Below are 20,242 nucleotides of genomic sequence, written 5' to 3'. Positions count from 1 at the left end.
GATTTCTGTTCTCATCCTGAAGCAAAGTTCTTAACCTGAAGCACTATTTCTGGGTTAGCGGAGTCTGTAACCTGAAGCGTATGTGTCAGAGCTGCTTGAAGATCCTAGCTCACACAGGATCACGCTAGCCAGCGATCATTAAGTAAAAGTCTTTATTGAATTACAGTTTCCATTCTCACGCTGCTGCGCGCAACTCTACGTCTAGTAGCTAGATCGGCGAAGCTCCGTCTGAGTCTCCGCCCCGTGTGCACCAACTTAATATCCTAGCCTTGCTCCACCTTTTCCGCCTGACTGTCCTCCTCTGGGTCCCTCTACCCCCCGGGGTTTCTTCCTTCCGGGATTCTTCTGACGCTGACCCGGACCCTCCTGTCTCCTTGCGCCGGGCTTTAGGACCTGGCTCTCTTTCGGGGCTGCTTACTGCGCCGCCTTCCTCTGCATTTGAACTTGGCGCGCGCGCCCAACCTTCCACTTTCCTCTTAACCGTTTCTTCGCTCCCCGATGGAGGTGTGGCCACTCCTGACTCATGCCCTCCCTCCTGTGGTGAGCTGCCAGCGCTTCCCCCCTGGCTCCCTTCCTCTTCCCTGCTTCCTGGCGGTGACGCTGGTCCCGATTTCCAGCTGCTCTCCCCTGAGTCCCCTCTGGCTCTATCTTCCTGGGGTGCCCCCCTAGACTCCCCCCTTGCCCTGGCCACTGGTGCTCCTTTCTGTGAATCCTCTGATTCACTGGAAAGACTAGGAGATCTCGGGTCGTCGTCATCACTCATCTTTTCTTCTGCCTCCTCCCCTTCGCTCTCTGTTTCCTCCCTTGCCCGTGCCTCTGCTCCTAAACCCCTGACATCCATCCCCCCCTCGAAGCCCCCCATTCCCCCCTCCCCTCCTTCCGGTGCTGGAGCTGGGGGCTGCTGTTGCAAAGGGACGAACGTCGGATATCGGTCGCTTCCCGTGGCGGGCCTCCATCTGAAGTCTCGCGGGTCTTCCTCCCTGCTCTCGTCGACAACGGTCACCTCCGCTTCCATCTCTGTGCCGCCGTGCTCGAAACCAGGGTCGTCCCCGAAAACGTCCATGTCCGTCTCTCCCTCACTTCCTCCTGGCGGTGTTGCTCGTCCTGGGCCTTCCAGCCACCGTCTGCGGAACTGCTCCTCTGGTCTATCGTCCCACCAATACGAGGGTTCTGATGCAGATCCCGAGGGTGACCCCTCCGGGGAACGGACGTCTTGTGTCGGGTCCTCGTCCGAGTCGAACCCCCGGAAAGTGCTGGCCGAAAGCGTGGGCGTGAAAAGCCAGTCGTCGAAAAAGTCTGCTGGCATAGGTCTATGGGGAAAGAGGGCATGAAACTCGTCTTTGAGGAGAGGTTCGTCCAAGGCGTAGCCCGGCACCCAGCTGTTCGCACTGGCCGGGGTGCCCTCCTTGGCGAGAAAGTATTCTACCCCCTCTTCCCCCCATCTGGAGTCCAAAATCTCCGTGACTTTGTTGATGCGCTCCTTCTGTGCCACTCCCGCGTGCCCTGTTCTGTCTCTGACCGGACTCGGCGCTGTTCCGGGTTCCTGGAACCTGTGCGGTGCCTTGTAGGGAGTGAGCACCGATCTGTGGAATACCGGATGCATTCTGGAACCCTCCGGAAGTGCCAGTCTGAAAGCTACCGGGTTGACCTGCTCTTCGACTTGGTAGGGCCCCAGTTGTTTATGCCCTAGTTTCTTCTGGGCCAACGACCTGGCCGGCACTGCGTGGGCTGCTAACCAAACCCAGTCTCCCACGTGGAGCTCTTCGCCAACCCTTCTGTGCTTGTCCGCTTGTACCTTGTATGCGTGTTTGGCCAGCTCCAGGTGGCGCCTCAGCTGATCGTGGACTTCCTGCAGCTCCGACGTGAACGCAACTGCTGTCTGCGGCTCCCCCTCCCCCCTTCTTTCCAGTCCCGGGAAGGTTCTGGGGTGCCTCCCGTTGTTGGCGAAGAACGGCGTGACCCCCGTGGACACGTGCTTCGTGTTGTTGTAGGCGAACTCGGCAAGCGGCAGGTAATCCACCCACGTCGCAGGCTGTTGATTTGCATAACATCTCAGGTACTGCTGCATGATGGCATTGACCCGCTCTGCTTGCCCGTTGGTCTGCGGGTGTCTCGCCGACGCCAGGTTGATCTTGACGTTCAGGAAGCCCATCAGCTTCTGCCAGAAATTCGAGATGAACTGCCGCCCCCGGTCGGACAGAATAGACCGTGGCAGACCGTGAACCTTGAACACGTGGTCTATGAACAGTTTGGCGGTTTGCTCCGCCGTGGCCACCTTAGCACACGGAATGAAATGCGCCATCTTGGAAAACAGGTCCACCACCACCAGCACTGCCGTCTTGCCCCTCGAGCTGGGCAGATCCGTGACAAAGTCCAGGGCCACCCTCTCCCAAGGTTCGACCGGAGTTTGCAGCGGTTCCAACAGTCCGGCCGGCGGTTTGTGCACTGGTTTGGCCCTCTGGCAGGTGTCACACCTCGCCACGTAGTCTGCGACCTCCCCTCTCATTCCAGGCCACCAGAAATCCCTGGCTACTAATTCCACCGTCTTCTCCTTGCCAAAGTGCCCGGCCGTGGGCGCGTCGTGCAGCTGCTGCAGCACCTTGGCGCGAAGGTCGTCTCCCGGCACGTAGATGGCCCCCTTACGGATGAGCAAACCATCTCGTAGCTGGAAACCGTCGGCCGCAGCCGTGCCCCTTTGCACCTCTGCCATCTTTGCTTGCGCAAAGGAGTCATCCTGCAACGCTCGTCGCACCGCCTCCAGGTCCACAGTGGCCGCGGCGCACGCCCATACTGTTGGTGCGAAGATGTGCATGGCGGCCGCTGGCGTTGCGTCCTCCAGATACTGTGGCTTACGGGAGAGGGCGTCCGCCATGATGTTAGTGTCCCCCGGGACATACTCTATGCGGAAGTCGAAGTTCGCAAAAAACTCCGCCCAACGTATCTGCCTCTGGTTTAGGAACTGTGCCGTGCGCCAGTGCTCCAGATTCTTGTGGTCCGTGCAAACCTGCACCGTGTGCTTGGCGCCGATCAGGAAGTGCCTCCACGCTTTGAACGCTGCATGAATGGCCAGCAACTCCCTGTCCCAGATGGTGTAGTTCTGCTCGGACTTGCTGAGCTTCCTGGAGTAAAACGCTGCCGGTCGCCACACCCCCTGCTGGTCCTTTTGCAGCAGGACCGCCCCCACGGCTCTGTCCGAGGCGTCTGTCTCCACCCTCATCGGCCTGCTGGGGTTGACGTGAAGCAGCTGCTCTTCCGACGCGAAGAGACGCTTGAGTGCCTGAAAGGACTGCTCCGCCTCCTCTGTCCAAACGAACTTCTTTTTCTTGGAGCTAAGCGTGTCTGTGATGGCCGCTGTCTGCATCGCGAAGCCCTTGATAAACTTGCGATAGAAGTTCGCAAAGCCGACAAACCTCTGGACCTCCTTCCGGTTGCGTGGACTCTTCCAATCCAATACCGCGCGAACCTTGGCGCTGTCCATGGCGAGCCCCTTGTCAGACAACTTGTAGCCCAGAAAATCCACCTCCGTCACGTCAAATTGGCACTTCTCCAGCTTGGCGTAGAGCCTATGTTGCTTTAGTCTGGTCAGCACTTCCTTGACGTGTCTGTCATGCTCCTGCTGCGATTCCGAAAAGATCAGGATGTCATCTAAGAAACAGACGCACGTCTTGTAGAGAAGTCCCGCCAACACGTGATGCATGAAAGCTTGAAAAACGTGGGAGCCATTTTGCAATCCAAAGGGCATAACTCTGTATTCGTAGGTACCCAGTGGCGTGAACATGGCCGTCTTCCACTCATCTCCCTCCCGCATACGAATGAGGTTGTACGCCCCTCGCAGGTCTAACTTGGTGAACACTTTTCCCTTCCGCACCTTCGCCAGGAGGTCGTCGATTCGGGGCATGGGGAAGTCCGACGGCTTGGTCCCATTGTTTAAAATGCGATAGTCCACGACCAGTCTTTTTTGGGGCGTGTCTCGCTTCTTAACAAAGAATACTGGGCTGCCCCCCGCTGCCTTGGACTCTCGGATGAAACCGCGCTCCAAATTATGATCTATGAACTGTTTGAGTTCCTGCAGCTCGTCCTCTGACATGGAATACAGTTTCCCCTTAGGCAGCGCCACCCCCGGCAGCAGGTCAATCTTGCAGTCATATGGTCTGTGAGGGGGCAGCCTGTCCGCCTCCTTCTCGCAGAAAACTTCCAAAAATTCTGCGTACTTGTGGGGAATCGCTTGCAGCGTGCCTAGCAGCAGCTGTGACTCCTCTTCCTCTCCTTCCTGCCGGGGCACGATGCAGTGTTCAGCACAAAAGGAAGAGCCGAAGATCAGCTGCCTCTGGTACCAAGCCAGCGTTGGGCTGTGCTTGTCCAGCCAACTCATTCCCAATACAATGGGCGTATCCGATAGTTGAGTGACATTGAAGCTGATGATTTCTTTGTGATTTCCAAGTCGCATCGCCATGGGCGGCGTCTGCTTCACCACTTGCCCCCCTAGCAACTCCCTGCCATCCACCGTGACAACCTGCAGGGGCAGTGTGGCCGGCAGCAACTGTATAGCGTGTTTGTCGACAAAGTCCTGCCCTATAAAGTCCGCATTGCTGCCTGAGTCAATGGTGATTGGCACGTCAGTGGTGATTCCATTGGGCAGCTGGAGAGATGCGGTGAGCCTCACCACTGGTTTGGGCGGGAGGGGGTTCACGGGCTGTAAAACCTCTGGGGACTGCGTCACTAACACGTCTGGCTGGGCCCCAGGGCCTCTTCCTCCAGCCAGACTGCGTCGTTTCCCTGCTGTGGTCCCCCTTGCTGCGGTGCTGCAGTCACCATTGCCGAGGCTGCAGTAAGCTTGTGGAGCCTCTGGGGACACTCTTTTGCCATATGCCCTGGCTCTTCACAGACGTAACACTTCCTGTTCCCTCTAGGAGGCTTCGCTTTCACTGCTGCCGGTGCTAGGGCTCTGGTTGCTGACTGAGCCCTTGCACCTCCAACCTCCATAGGTTCGGCTCCTCCTCCTGGCGGAGGCGTGGATTGCGCCCGCGCTGCTTCTCTGGGAAGGAAGGAGGGGCCCCTGGCTGGTTCGCGCCCTCCACGCCCTTCGTCCCTGCTCCACGGACGTCCTTCCAGCCTCACCCCCACTGCCAGTGCCCTCTGAACGACCTCCTGGGTGGTTCGGGGTCTCTCCCCCCTCGCGATCTCATCTTTAATCGAGTTGTGCAGCCCCTCCCAAAAGAGGTCTCTTACAGGAGCCGAATCTCTGTCCCATTCCAGGGCACTGACCAAGGCGAAAAAGCGGGCATGATACTGCCTGACGCTGGCCCTCCCTTGTCTCAGCCCATGCACCTCCTTCCGTGCAAGATCCACGTCAATACTTGATAAAAAACACCCATCCATCGCTTTAATAAAGGCATCTGCATTCTGGAGCGCCGGATCCTTATCTCTCCATAAATTGCGTAGCCATGCTTTCGCATCCCCATGCAAATGGGACATGATGAACCCCACTCTCTCTTGTTCATCTCTAAAGTCTTTATGCAGCAGTTGCAGTGCGCACAGTACGTCGGCTCTAAAGTTGGGATACTGTTGCAGGTTCCCATCGAAGTGAGAGACCAGCCCGCCTGTCCGTCTCGCCAACCCAATTCCCTCCTGCCGGGGTGTCTGCTTTGTCAGCACGTCTAACCTGACCTGGAGATCCCTGCAGGCGGCAGCTGCCTCCTCCTCTCTCTTCCTGGATGCGAGAGCCTCGGCGTTCAGTTGTGCCACTGCGTTTCTGAGTTCCTCTATCTGCTGCTCAGCCGTCATGTCGTCTGCCGTTCGTGAGCTCGCTAGTAGGCACCTGTTTCTCTCCCCTCCTCGAGGCTGTAGATGCCCACAAGAGGGAGACGGAGCTTACTGTCAGAGCTGCTTGAAGATCCTAGCTCACACAGGATCACGCTAGCCAGCGATCATTAAGTAAAAGTCTTTATTGAATTACAGTTTCCATTCTCACGCTGCTGCGCGCAACTCTACGTCTAGTAGCTAGATCGGCGAAGCTCCGTCTGAGTCTCCGCCCCGTGTGCACCAACTTAATATCCTAGCCTTGCTCCACCTTTTCCGCCTGACTGTCCTCCTCTGGGTCCCTCTACCCCCCGGGGTTTCTTCCTTCCGGGATTCTTCTGACGCTGACCCGGACCCTCCTGTCTCCTTGCGCCGGGCTTTAGGACCTGGCTCTCTTTCGGGGCTGCTTACTGCGCCGCCTTCCTCTGCATTTGAACTTGGCGCGCGCGCCCAACCTTCCACTTTCCTCTTAACCGTTTCTTCGCTCCCCGATGGAGGTGTGGCCACTCCTGACTCATGCCCTCCCTCCTGTGGTGAGCTGCCAGCGCTTCCCCCCTGGCTCCCTTCCTCTTCCCTGCTTCCTGGCGGTGACGCTGGTCCCGATTTCCAGCTGCTCTCCCCTGAGTCCCCTCTGGCTCTATCTTCCTGGGGTGCCCCCCTAGACTCCCCCCTTGCCCTGGCCACTGGTGCTCCTTTCTGTGAATCCTCTGATTCACTGGAAAGACTAGGAGATCTCGGGTCGTCGTCATCACTCATCTTTTCTTCTGCCTCCTCCCCTTCGCTCTCTGTTTCCTCCCTTGCCCGTGCCTCTGCTCCTAAACCCCTGACAGTATGTAACCTGAGGTACCACTGTATTACAATTATTATTCCCGCACCTTTTGCTTCAATAGTGCTTACGTGCAGAGAGGACGCACTCACCTTTCTCCAGATCAGCTGGATTAAACCCATTTGCCAGGCACTTGGGCACTCCCCATTCCGTGCTCATCAGGACATTATGCCTCGGCTGGTACCAGAAATCGTAGCCCAGCTTAGGGAGCTTGGACCCTTTTTCCCAGTTTCCCTTCACCTCAAACGTCTCCCCATCCAGCAGCACGAAACCACCTGACATTACAAAAAACAACAACAAAAGCCATTAGGAATGTCGTAGGAACACAGGAAATTGAACCCGAGGCTTTCTCCATGCAAGGGAGATGCAGTGGCGTAGCGTGGGGGGTGCAGGGGGGCCAGCCGCACCGGGCGCAACATCTGGGGGTTAGGGTTAGGGGGCGCAAATCCACGGGTTAGGGGGCACAAATTACTTGCCTTGCCCCGGGTGCTGACAACCCACGCTACGCCACTGGGGAGATGCTCTGCCACGAAGCTACAATCGTTGCCATCCACAAGATGCATTATTCTAAATCCCAAAAGGTATTTGATATATCCCAGCTGGTGTGTGTGCGGGTTGCAAAAAGACTTGTACTTATAGGTTTGAAGGGTAAACATGCACCATCCACTACTCAGTGGTCTGAAGTTCACGCTGCCCTTTCTACATCGGAATGTAGAGTATAATGGTTTGGTTGGCCATCCGTCTGTCGATGGAGGAGTGTGTCTTTTGGAGTGAAGTAAAGCTGATGGAAGGTTGTAGAAACCAATATAGGATAGACATGTTTCGTTGCAGATGAAGGCGCAAAACACACACACACACACACAGTGGTACCTTGGTTTACGAACTTAATCCGTTCTGGAAGTCCATTCTTAAACCGAAACCGTTCTTAAACTGAGGCACACTTTCCCTAATGAGGCCTCCCGCCGCTGGTGCCCTTCCACCATTCGGATTCTGTTCTTAGACTAAGGTAAAGTTCTCAAACCAAGACACTATTTCCGGTTTTGCAGAGTTCGTAAACCGAATTGTTCTTAAACCGGACTGTTCTTAAACCAAGGTACCACTGTATATAATGTGTGTGTGTGTGTGTACAGTTTAAGTCAGGATTGATGGATTATTTTTAATATTAATGTGAGCTGATGCTGTTCCTTTCTTTTCTTTCTTTTTGTTATATTTGTATTAAATAAATAAATAAAAACCTCTCCTAGAGAGTATGCGTGCGTATTGCTGTAACTCGGTTGTACGTCACTTTGCCCTAAGCAAGATAAAGAGACTAACAAATTTAAGAAATAAATAATAAGCTGGCCCACAAGAGTCCTAACATTTCAGTTTCCCAATTATCTCTGCTTCCTTCCACCCACCACCCCGCCCTAGCCTTTTTCTTTTTTTTAAAAAAAGTTAAGTTTGTAGTCCTTATGATTGCAAAGACACAGTCTAGAATTGTGAGCCGTGCCTGTTGAAACCCAACAAGCAGATGAATACACCCAGGAGCTTGGTGGCAGGGGAAAACTGCTCCAGAGTCATCAATATTGGAATAAATTATGCAAAATAAAAGGCAGGGTGAAAATCTGCATTTAAAAAACTGCACGTGGAAGAACAGAAATTTTCTCCGTTCAAAATTTGGACTGGGACTCGCTTTTGCGCTCTTGTTAACCCAGCCCAGACCACCTCCTTTGCCTGCCCAGCCCCCAAAAACACCTTTTCCATTGCCGGACGGGTCTCCCATGGTGCTGATCATGATTTCGCCACTGCCCAAGCAGTGGGTGGTGTGAGGATGAGCCAGGTTGCACTTCCAGTACATGTCAACGGGCTCGACAGCCTAAGGGAAAAGATGGCACAGAGAAAGCTAAGGTTAGTGCGGTGTTAAAAATCTCTCCTGTGTGCTTTTTAAGTTTCTGGCTCTTATGATTCCAAGGGTGCAGGACCGACAGAAATTGTGTGAATCGTGCCTTCTTCTGCACAGAGAAAGTAATGCTAGTACTGTCCTGAAAACGTTCTGTGCGTGTGTGTTCCTCACTCCCTAACCATTCTCCATCAATGAAGGAGAAGAGAAACTGCCGTAAAGGGAATATTTTTAGCATACATTTCTCCTATAAATGCCATTTCCCCTTAACGTATTAACCTTTGCAAGCAATTTCCCCTAATATAATGCACTCCTGTGTGCTGTTTTATCTTATATGCATTTTTAGGCATACTTTCACCTAACATTTGCATTCTTGTACGCATTGTTAGAGAACTGCGTCCCAAAGTTCAGAGAAGTGTGTGGATTTTGGAGGGTGGTGGCATTTCGGTTCATGAATTGGACTTGGAAAGTTAGAATCCGTTTGGCTCGCATTAAAATGCAAAACTAAATGGATTGGATCCTCCATCCATAAAGGTAAAGGGACCCCTGACCATTAGGTCCAGTTGTGGCCGACTCTGGGGTTCCGGCTCTCATCTCGCTTTATTGGCCGAGGGAGCCGGCGTACAGCTTCCGGGTCATGTGGCCAGCAGGACTAAGCCGCTTCTGGCGAACCAGAGCAGCGCACCCTTTACCTTCCCGCCGGAGCGGTACCTATTTATCTACTTGCACTTTGACGTGCTTTCGAACTGCTAGGTTGGCAGGAGCTGGGACCGAGCAACGGGAGCTCACCCCGTCACGGGGATTCAAACTGCCAACCTTCCGATCGGCAAGCCCTAGGCTCTGTGGTTTAACCCACAGTGCCATCCACGTCCCTCCCCCATCCATAGTACTAACATTATTACCTATTTTGTGAGGGACTAGTTCTGCTGCAAAGAAATCTCAATGCTGATGGCCTTGTAAATACTACAGCGAAGACCCACTGCGAGCCACTCTGGTAGGGCTTCTGATTCATTGAGCAACAAAGGAACTTGCAAAACGGAGGGCGTGGTTTCTGGTGAGCCCCAGAAAAGCCTGTACCTTATGGAGGCGCGGAGCTCGAGGGTCAGTGCCTGTATCAACCACATAAATCCTGGAAGAGATCAAGCTGGGAAGGATGAGGCGGTTTCGCTTCTTGGTCGTGTCCCCAAAACAGCTGCTGCAGGAGTTCCACCCAGTGTGGTGGAGCTCATCGTTGACATTTGGCATGGGCAGGCGATGGATGACCTATGAAATAGAAGAAGAAGAAGAAGAAGAAGTGAGAGCTGGACCATAAAGAAGGCTGATCGCCGAAGAATGGATGCTTTTGAATTCTGGTGCTGGAGGAGACTCTTGAGAGTCCCATGGACTGCAAGAAGATCAGACCTCTCCATTCTGAAGGAAACCAGCCCTGGGTGATCACTGGAAGGACAGATCCTGAAGCTGAGGCTCCAAGACTTTGGCCACCTCATGAGAAGAGAAGACTCCCTGGAAAAGACCGTGATGTTGGGAAAGACGGAGGGCGCAAGGAGAAGGGGACGCCAGAGGACGAGATGGTGGGACGGTGTTCTGGAAGCTACCAGCATGAGTTTGACCAAACTGCGGGAGGCAGTGGAAGACAGGAGTGCCTGGCGTGCTCTGGTCCAGGGGGCCACAAAGAGGCGGACATGACTAAATGACTAAACAACAACAACAACAACAACAATCCCAACATGTTGATCTTTAATCTGTCACTGCTTAATTTTAATGATCTTTTACATGTTTTTAATTATTTGCTCTTAACTGATTTTGTTGACATTCACAACATTTCTTGTAGACTGCTTAGAGGTGTATACAATTTTGTTAAATAAAAATAGATCTCAGGTGTAAAGAGGTATGCCTTTGGCGTACGGTGAAAGCTGTACAATGAAGATTTTGAGGCAGAAAGGGAGCCGCCACCATTTAGGCGCTGCTGCAAAGAATGCCCTCTCTTGGGCTGCTATTCCCTATACTTCTGAGGGTGGCAGAACTCCCAAAAGGGTCTCCTCTGTCGATCTTAACACCTGAGAGTGTCTGTAGGGAAGGAGGGAGAGGCGGTCTCTCAGATATCTGGACGCGTAGTTGTTTAGAACTTTAAACACAACTGCATTTGCAAATGGGTAAAATTGATGGTAACTGCAGCCAGACAGATTATAGCGAGTAACTAGAAAAATGCTGAAGAGCTGGGGGTGAACCAATGGAGGAAAAAACTGAATATTATAATTTTAGATTACCTAACTGTGAAGATACACAGAATGAAAGGGTTTAAGGTCAGTGAGAAAGAGGAGGATTGGTTTGAGAAGATACTGAATTATTTGGGCAGGTTTGAACAATTTGGGGCAATTAAAATGTTAGAAGTTAAATAAACCTTGTGGATGGAGGAGTGTTAAGGTATATAGAAGTCTACATATGGTTAATTTGAATATATTATTATTGAATATGTATATTATTGAATATTGTATACCCAATGTATCAGCCGCCTGGGGGTTTCACTGTTTGTGTTCCAGTGATTGGTAAATATTTATTTATTTATTTTTAAAAAAATATCTTTAAACACAACTATCGCTCTGAGGTTGCCCCACCCGCATCCTTCTCACACACCGATGTGGCAACTTGCAACATTTATTTACAATTTAAGGTTTTTGAAAATATACAATAAAACAAAATTAACAAGCTTTGACAAGATATCTTGCTGGACCAGATCAACTGCCCCACAAAGTGAGTGGCTAAGTATACGAAAGCAAACAAAAGATTTAGCAATCTGAACCACTTGAGAATGAACGGGAAAGTCTTTGGAAATCCACCACACCCCCACTTTTGTTCTGCAAGAATGCGCTCTTCAGTTTTAAAGCGAGCAGCTGTCACAGATGACTTCTGCAACGGCCTGAAGGAGGCGGACTGCAATGTTTGCACTTTTAAAAGTGTTTTTAGGGTGGGGTTTTGCAATGGGGATGTGTCAGGGGTTTTTGGTTTTCTTTTACAAGATACAACTCAGAATTATCCTTGGAAAGCAAACAGGACTTCTCACACAATTGTGGAGCAATATAACCCTGAAGATATCGGCGCATGCCAAGCCTTGTTGCGTGACCAGCCTTCGCACACTGAAAGATACTTACTTGGCAATAGGTTGGAGATTTGGGGTCCACATCCACCGTGGCCAGGTAGTCTGGTTTCTTTATTCCCGTGTTCCTGTAGATGCAGGGCAGGTATACAATCTCTTCCCGGGGGCCTGTCCAAAAGCAAAAAACCTTGTATGAGCCACCGGGAGTGGGGGAACAGGGAAGCAAACACACTGGTGAAATAAACAAATTAAGGTTTTATGTATATAATAAACATTCATAAATGTACCAGCCAAAGACGTACATAGATATATAGGCCACATGTCTGAAGCTGCACAGGAGAGCAGCCATGGAGCCATTTTGACTCCCAAACTGACCAGGTGTTTTCTCTGCAAGGTCAAATGGAGGAGCCTCCCCGTTGTCTTTTCCTTCACAAATCCTGTCTTAAGGGTATGTCTGTGTATGAACAGGGTGAGCCTGTGACCTGGCTCAGGAACTAAGTACTTATCATTACAAAAGACTGGCCAGGCTCCCCAGGGTATCCAATCAAGTGAGCATTAACAGGTAACCTGCCAGACAGGAGGTAAACAACGCACTCAGATTTCTGCTGTAGACCGCCCATTCTGTGATGTAGGTATGATGTATCTGGGGGTGGTCTTGGACTCCAGGGTGGGCAATTCCAAAAGTCTATATAAGGGCGGACACACCTTGGTTCTGGGTCCTCCTCCTTTCCTGCGTCTGAGGGGAGCACCCTGTTGCAACAGTTCAATAAAGATCAGGCTTACGAGCTGCTTTGCTTCTCAGTATTCTCTGCTTGGCCTGTTTTTTCCTCCGACCGATGGAGAACCTGCAAAGGACTCTATAAGGGCTCTTGTGTCCCCCATAAGGGAATAAGGGCAGATTTTTTGTTTATTACACTGGTATTAAGGGGAGCCAGATGAGGAAAGGAGAAAAGCTCACCCTTTCACCGCTGCGTTTGGATGTGACGAACAATGCAAACAGTGTCTTTCTTGGAACATCTCTGCTTTGCTCTCGAATGAAACGGTGGGCAAGACTTCCATTAGACTTTGGCAAGGTCAAAGGAGTGGGGGAACGATGACGTGAGATAATATCGCCCGAGGGGGCAAATCCCTCACGTGAGCCACAAGCCGAACATCCCTGATTTGCCATGAAATGAGGCCAATTTTTAAAAAGCTTCGTTTATTCATTTATGCATGAATTTGCACATGGGGGAGTAGTAGTTCTAAAGGGCAGAAGGGAAGAAACTTTGCTTTTTGGTGATACAGGTACAGTTCTTACCTCCGGTTAAGAACTTAATTCATTCCGGAGGTCTGTTCTTAACCTGAAACTGTTCTTAACCTGAGGTATCACTTTAGCTAATGGGGCCTCCCGCTGCCGCAGCTCGATTTCTGTTCTCATCCTGAAGCAAAGTTCTTAACCAGAGGTACTATTTCTGGGTTAGTGGAGTCTGTAACCTGAAGCGTCTGTAACCTGAAGCGTCTGTCACCCGAGGTATTCATCACAACAGGGGTAGTTTTGGAAGAGGCAGGCAAGAAGGTAATGCCTCATCTTGTGCCATTCCTCCCCTTCTTGGACCTCATTTAAAAAGAGGTGCTCCCTCTTGTTTGACACACAGAATGGAGTGCTCCTTCTAGTATCTGTTAGATTTCTGTTATGCTACTGTGCAGTCCTTGGAGTCACAAGACTCTGTTGACATTCCAGACTATTGGAAGTCTCACGGGAGATGGGAGATGGATGTTGAAGTTACTGGTTTCCTGATTCTTTTTTATTTATTTATTTATTTTTAAAGTAATATTTATTGAAGTTTAGCAAACATTTAGAGAATTTCAAAATTTAAACTTAAAAAAAATAAGAACAAAGAATACAAAAACAAGACACATAGAAAAAAACAAAATGGAAAACAGTTTACACAGGAAAAAAAAGAAAGAAAAAGAATCAATACTTTCATATCATATACTTCATTTACTAGTTTCCTGACCTCCTCACACCTCCCTTTTTGTATTCCAGTTCAGATATTTAATTCAGCAAGTCCTTACCCTCTATCACTTATCCATTACTCAGCATCTTAATCTATTATAAATATATATATTTTCCTCCATTATCAGTCCATATTTACATATTCTTGTTAATCTTTTTACCAACACCACTTATTTTCAATCCAACATCCCTTTAACATTCATTCATTTTACAGTATTTCTGCAAGTAGTCTTTAAATTTTTTCCAATCTTCTTCCACCACCTCTTCTCCCTGGTCTCGGACTCTGCCAGTCATTTCTGCCAGTTCCATGTACTCTATCACCTTCATCTGCCATTCTTCCAAGGTGGGTAGATCTTGTGTCTACTGGTTTCCTGTTTCTTTGTTATTGTTGTTTTTCTGTCTCTCACAGAGAGCAGACACATATTCTTTTCTGTCCTGCGTAGTTAGAAATAAAAGTAGCAATGTAGCACATATTTCTGGCTCCTTCTGCTGCTGTCTGGGTACTCTGCGCAATGGGGAGCGTGCCTGAAGTCTCATTCAAAGGCTTAGGTCGTTAATCACCGTCGGAGATTCCGAAAATACACACTGGATGGAATGAGGCATCCCTCCTCTCTCACGGGTGGGAAGAGGTGTTCCTCCCACAACATAGGACATAGGACAATGCTATCTGAAAGTCTTGTAAGCATCTGTTTTTTTAATAATAATAAAAATAGTCACATTTCAAACATTTGCTGTTGGATTAAGGCAGGGGGGGACACTATTTAGACAATCAAAATGCTTTTCAATCTATCTAACCAATCTAACATGACTAAATATGACAGTCCTTTTATTTCCCAAATAACATTTAGGGAAAAACCAGGTGCTTTTCTACTAGGTATTTTAGCTGCACGGGACGCGGGTGGCGCTGTGGGTTAAACCACAGAGCCTAGGACTTGCCGATCAGAAGGTTGGCGGTTTGAATCCCCGCAACGGGGTAAGCTCCCATGGCTCAGTCCCTGCTCCTGCCCACCTAGCAGTTCGAAAGCGCGAAGTGCAAGTAGATAAATAGGTGCCGCTCCAGCGGGAAGGTAAACGGCGTTTTCGTGCGCTGCTCTGGTTCGCCAGAAGCGGCTTAGTCCTGCTGGCCACATGACCCGGAAGCTGTACGCCGGCTCCCTCGGCCAGTAAAGGGAGATGAGAGCCAAAACCCCAGAGTCAACCACGACTGGACCTAACAGTCAGGGGTCCCTTTACCTTTACTATTTTAGGTGCAGAGATCCAAAGGAGCAGAAACGACTATTCATGTATGCGATGACAGCAACACGAATGCTAGTGGCCCAGAGATGGAAAGAAGAAAAAGTTCCAACCAGAGACAAATGGCTGATGAATATGGACTACCCTGAAATGGCAAAATTGACTGGGAAAATAAAAAACCAGGAGGAGAAGAATTTTAAGAAGGAATGGGGAAAATTCACAATGTATTTAAGAGAACACTGTAAACAAACTACAAACTTTGGCAGGATTTGAGTAATGCTTGTAATATACGAAGAATTATGGTGAAAGTGGTTTGTTTTTAAAAAATAGAGAAAACAAGGAAGGCAGTTGGAAAAAAAGATTCAAAATGGTCACCATGGAAGGGCAGAGGAGAGTCATAGGATTCAGAGAATTCTAAATGATGATGTTGATGTACCTAATGTTTGAATTCAAATTGGTACTGTAAAACTCAATAAAAATATATTGGTGGGGGAGTGGCAGCCCTACATAATGTTAAAAACCTGCATGAAAACGTCTATATTTCTTTTAACATATCACCTACTGGGGGTTATGAAGGCCTGAAGACTGAAGAGGAGAGCAGTCCAGGATCATTTCAGATATATTTGCAGCCATGAGAATGATACCCTCATAAACCACAGCCCAGTGCCCAGATGTGGATGAAAAATGAAAGAGGGAGTTTCTTTAGCTTGAAAGCATTTCCTTATTATTGCTGTGTTAGGACACAGTTGCCACTCCCTGATGGAGGCTGCGACTGCACTTCAGGAAACCTTGGGAGGGGGTGTGCAAATTTCATTAAATTTCTTTAATGTGCAAAAATGAAAACTGAAACATTAGTAAGCAACCAGTCCCAAGAGAGGGCAGAGCCGTAGTTCAAAACCCGGATTCAAAACCTGGCACATCCAGGTAGCGCTGGGAATGTCCCATGCCTGGCACTCTGAAAAGCCACTGCCAGTCAGTGTGGAAAACACTGAGTTTGGATTTGGATTTGATATCCCACTTTATCACTACCCTAAGTGGCTCACATTCTCCTTTCCCTTCCTCCCCCCCAACAAACACTCTGTGAGGTGAGTGAGGCTGAGACTTCAGAGAAGTGTGACTGGCCCAAGGTCACCCAGCAGCTGCATGTGGAAGAGCGGGGACGCGAACTCGGTTGACCAGATTACAAGTCCACCACTCTTAACCACTACACCACATTGGCACTGAGTTAGATGGAACAAGGAAGCTTCCTTTGTCCTTCCTAAGCTGTGCAGGACTTCAGAGGCAATCTGATCAGCATGACCACTTCAGTGGTACAGTGCTTGTTTTACAATGCATGGGTCCCAGGAATCTGGAGTCTCAGAAGGTCTGCAGGTAGGTCTCCTGCCAGACCATTGGTATTTAACTCCCAATACACTATTTAGAGCAGGGGTCAGCAGACTTTTTCAGCAGCGGGCCAGTTCCCTGTCCCTTAGACCTTGTGGGGGGCCGGGCTATATTTTGAAGGGGGGGGGAAGAATGAATTCCTATGCCCCACAAATAACCCAGAGATGCATTTTAAATAAAAGGACACATTCTACTCATGTAAAAAACACGATGATGCCCGGACCGTTCGCGGGCCAGATTGAGAAGGCGATTGCGCCGGATCTGGCCTCCAAGCCTAGTTTGCCTACCCCTGATTTAGAGGGATGTGGGTGGCGCTGTGGTCTAAACCACAGAGCCTTGGGCTTGCTGATCAGAAGGTCGGCGGTTCGAACCCCCGCGACGGGGTGAGCTCCCGTTGCTCAGTCCCTGCTCCTGCCCACCTAGCAGTTCAAAAGCATGTCAAAGTAGATAAATAGGTACCGCTCCAACGGGAAGGTAAATGGCGTTTCCATGCACTGCTCTGGCTCGCCAGAAGCGGCTTAGTCATGCTGGCCACATGACCCGGAAGCTGTCTGCGGACAAACGCCAGCTCCCTTGGCCTATAGAGGGAGATGAGCATGCAACCCCAGAGTCGTCCATGACTGGCCTAACAATCAGGGGTAACTTTACCTTTTTAAACTATTTAGAATGTATAAAGGTGTTTCAAATGTTTAATGGAAATGCCCAGAACGCGAAGGGACATTTTATCATGCTTGATGGACATGTAAAAAGGAGGGGGGAAAGGATACAAATACATGGATGCAGTAGATTTTAAAGCTTAATATTCAATTGAAGCCAAAACTCTTTATATGAGGCTTAATGGAGACACAACTGCAAAAGGACGATGGAAGTTCACTCCAATGTAAGATTACAGAAGCGAGATTGTTATATGCACAAAGATGGAAAGATACAGCCCTACCCAGTATAGATGAATGGCTGATAAAACTATTGGACTTGGCTGAGATGGCAAAGGTAATGTGTTTAATTAGAGGAAAAAATCATTATTGACATTTACTCAGGACTGGAAACTTCTTATGGACTTTTTGCATGAAAGAGAAAATGAACTTGTAATATCTGGATTTGAAGATTGAAAAAGTACTGGACAGAATGAGCGAATAATATGTTTAGCTGAAGGACAGAGAACTAGAAATCTTTTTAATATTTTTTTCTTTTCTCTTTTCCCATGCTTTTCCTTTCTGCCTTTATATCATCTTCTTCTTCTTCCTCTTCTTCTTCTTCATATTCTTCCTGCCTCTGTTCTTTTTTAGATATTTCAGTGTATTATATTTTTGTGATAGGTATGCATTTTTGTACAAGTATCAATAAAAATGCTATATATATAAAAGAAAGAGAAAGATCACCAGCTAAATCGCTGGAGAGCCACTGGTAATCAGCATATAAACATTACTGAACTCAATGGACCAATGGGTAGATTGGATTTCATCATGCTCTTGTTTTTCATTTAGGAACAGTTACTAAGCTGCACACAAGTTATAAACAAGGGAATCCCAGGCCACAGACTTACAACCTAGAACAGGAACTACACAAAATGAAAAAGCAGTGGGGAAGTAGAGAAAGCACTACCTTCAAATCCCCGTACGATGACACAGACAAGGCACTGGGTTTTCCCCCAGTACAGTGGTGCCTCGCAAGACGAAAAGAATCCGTTCTGTGATTCTCTTCGTCTAGCGGTTTTTTCGTCTTGCAAAGCAAGCCCATTGACGGATTAGCGGATTAGCGCTATTAGCGCTATTAGCGGATTATCTGCTGATCGGATCAGCTGATAAGCGGCTTAGCGGCTTAGAAAAAAGGGGGGGAGGGGAAAAAACCAGCAGGAACTCGCAAGACATTGTCGTCTTGCGAAGCAAGCCCATAGGAAATTCGTTTTGCGAAGCACCTCCAAAACGGAAAACTCTTTTGTCTAGTGAGTTTTCCGTCTTGCGAGGCATTCGTCTTGCGGGGCACCACTGTACAGGGTTATTGGCAAACACAAACAGTAGCCAGCAATTGGGACTGGCAGAAAAATAAATTGTGGATCCCCTTGTGCTGTTTGGGTACGCAAGCTTGCTCTGAACTCCTTGGAAAGTTGGCAAGATACAGGCATGCTTGTAATAAAAATAAAAAGTGGCCACAAAGACCTCACCCCCTTACCTTTCATAGCGTCCAATGGCGTTTTGTATCCAGGGCCACACTCTCCGCATTTCGCTGCAAATTGAAATGGTTGAAAGATCAACAGGTGACAGTTTTGCTGGTCCCAAAAGATGCCTTTCCTGGATATATTCCCAGGCTTTTTGATTAATAATAATAATAATAATAATAATAATAATAATAATAATAATTTATTATTTATACCCTGCCCATCTGGCTGAGTCTCCCCAGCCACTCTGGGCGGCTCCCAATCGAGTGTTAATGTGAGTGAATGTCTTTAGTTTGCTATCTTGGGACAGGGGAATGCAGGGAGTAAAGAATGACTCCCCATGCAGAATTCAACTTCCCGCACACCTTAACTTCTTTCTTTTAAAATTATAATTAATAATAATAATAATTTATTACTTATGCCCCGCCCATCTGGCCGGGCCTCCCCTGAGGAGATTTCACCCCTCCCATATCCAAGAATCTGCTGATGTTCTCTGCTGATTCTCCAGAGAGGAGGGGCGGTTTCTGCTCTTTACTTATTCCGCTCCAGCCTCACATCAAAGAGAGAGAGAGAGGCTGAGTGTTAGAGAGAGATCGTGTGTATAGATAAGGTTGCTGCTAAGAGCAGCTGCAGACACTCCGTGCAGTTCAGCATTTTCGTTTAGACCTCATTTAGCTCTGTACATAGTTGTGTATTATAGTTGTAGATAGAATAAAAGATATTCTACAGAGCTGCTCTCCGAGTCGTTTATGCTCTGCTATACTCTGCTATACTCTGCTGTGCGACGACTGTCTTCTTGTTGGAGTGAATCTGGTGCTCACAACTCTAAGCTGTGAGTCCTGTTCCTGTGCAGAAGGTGGTCTCTGGAAGTGCTACCCAGCTCGCCTAGCCCAGTCGGGGCTGAAGTGGATGAGTCCAGTTGGTGGCACTGGCTCAAGGGCGATGCTGACATCCCCAGCCACTCTGGGTAGTTCCCAACAGAACATTAAACATACGATAAAACATCAAACATTAAAAAATTTCCTAAACAGGGCTGCCTTCGGATGTCTTTTAAAAGTCCGATAGTTGTTTATTTCCTTGACATCTGGTGGGAGGGCGTTCCACAGGGCAGGTGCCACTACCGAGAAGGCCCTCTGCCATGTGTGATAGGTATTTTGAGGTCTTAGATATATGGTAGTGTTCATACATGTACCAACCAAGCACGTACATAGATCAGCACAGGAAGACCGACCTGAAACCATTTTGATTCCCAAACTGACCAAATATTTCCCCTGCAAGTAGGGGGGGGGTCAGGGAGCCTTCCCATTGTCCCAGGAATTGAGTAATCAGCATTTTAATGGGTGACAGACTATCAGGAAAGGCAATCAGATAACCTGGCAAACAGGAAAAACAACATTCAAATTGTTGTTTTAGATCACCTTTTCTGTGATGTATGTATGATGTTTCTGGGGGTGGTCTTCATCTAAAAGGTAAAGGGACCCCTGACCATTAGGTCCAGTCATGGCCGACTCTGGGGTTGCGGCGCTCATCTCGCTTTACTGGCCGAGGGAGCCGGCGCACAGCTTCCGGGTCATGTGGCCAGCATGACTAAGCCGCTTCTGGCGAACCAGAGCAGCGCACGGAAACACCGTTTACCTTCCCGCCAGAGCGGTACCTATTTATCTACTTGCACTTTGATGTGCTTTTGAACTGCTAGGTTGGCAGGAGCAGGGACCGAGCAATGGGAGCTCACCCCGTCGCGGGGATTTGAACCACTGACCTTCTGATTGGCAAGCCCTAGGCTCTGTGGTTTAACCCACAGCGCCACCCGCATCCCTTGGTCTTGATCTACAGGGTGGCAATTTCAAAAGTCTTTATAAGGCCTTGCGCTTCATTGT

At 49.1% G+C, this 20,242-nt stretch overlaps 1 protein-coding gene across 1 annotated transcript in view; it reads right to left on the bottom strand.

Moving 5' to 3' along the window:
* The window catches only part of LOC310694215 (methanethiol oxidase-like), a 48,623-nt gene that overhangs the window by 15,684 nt on the left and 12,697 nt on the right, over positions 1-20,242 (bottom strand). The window contains exons 2-6 of the mRNA XM_083477222.1: positions 18,380-18,433; positions 11,654-11,766; positions 9,582-9,767; positions 8,360-8,480; positions 6,718-6,900 (exon numbers count right to left, since the gene is read on the bottom strand). Coding sequence (XP_083333348.1) covers positions 6,718-6,900; positions 8,360-8,480; positions 9,582-9,767; positions 11,654-11,766; positions 18,380-18,433 — 657 coding nt within the window. The remainder of the gene's footprint in view (positions 1-6,717; positions 6,901-8,359; positions 8,481-9,581; positions 9,768-11,653; positions 11,767-18,379; positions 18,434-20,242) is intronic.

The sequence above is a fragment of the Podarcis liolepis genome (assembly GCF_965112155.1).
Source record: "Podarcis liolepis genome assembly, chromosome: 15".
NCBI lineage: Eukaryota > Metazoa > Chordata > Lepidosauria > Squamata > Lacertidae > Podarcis > Podarcis liolepis.
This window is presented reverse-complemented; position numbering and strand designations above follow the sequence as displayed.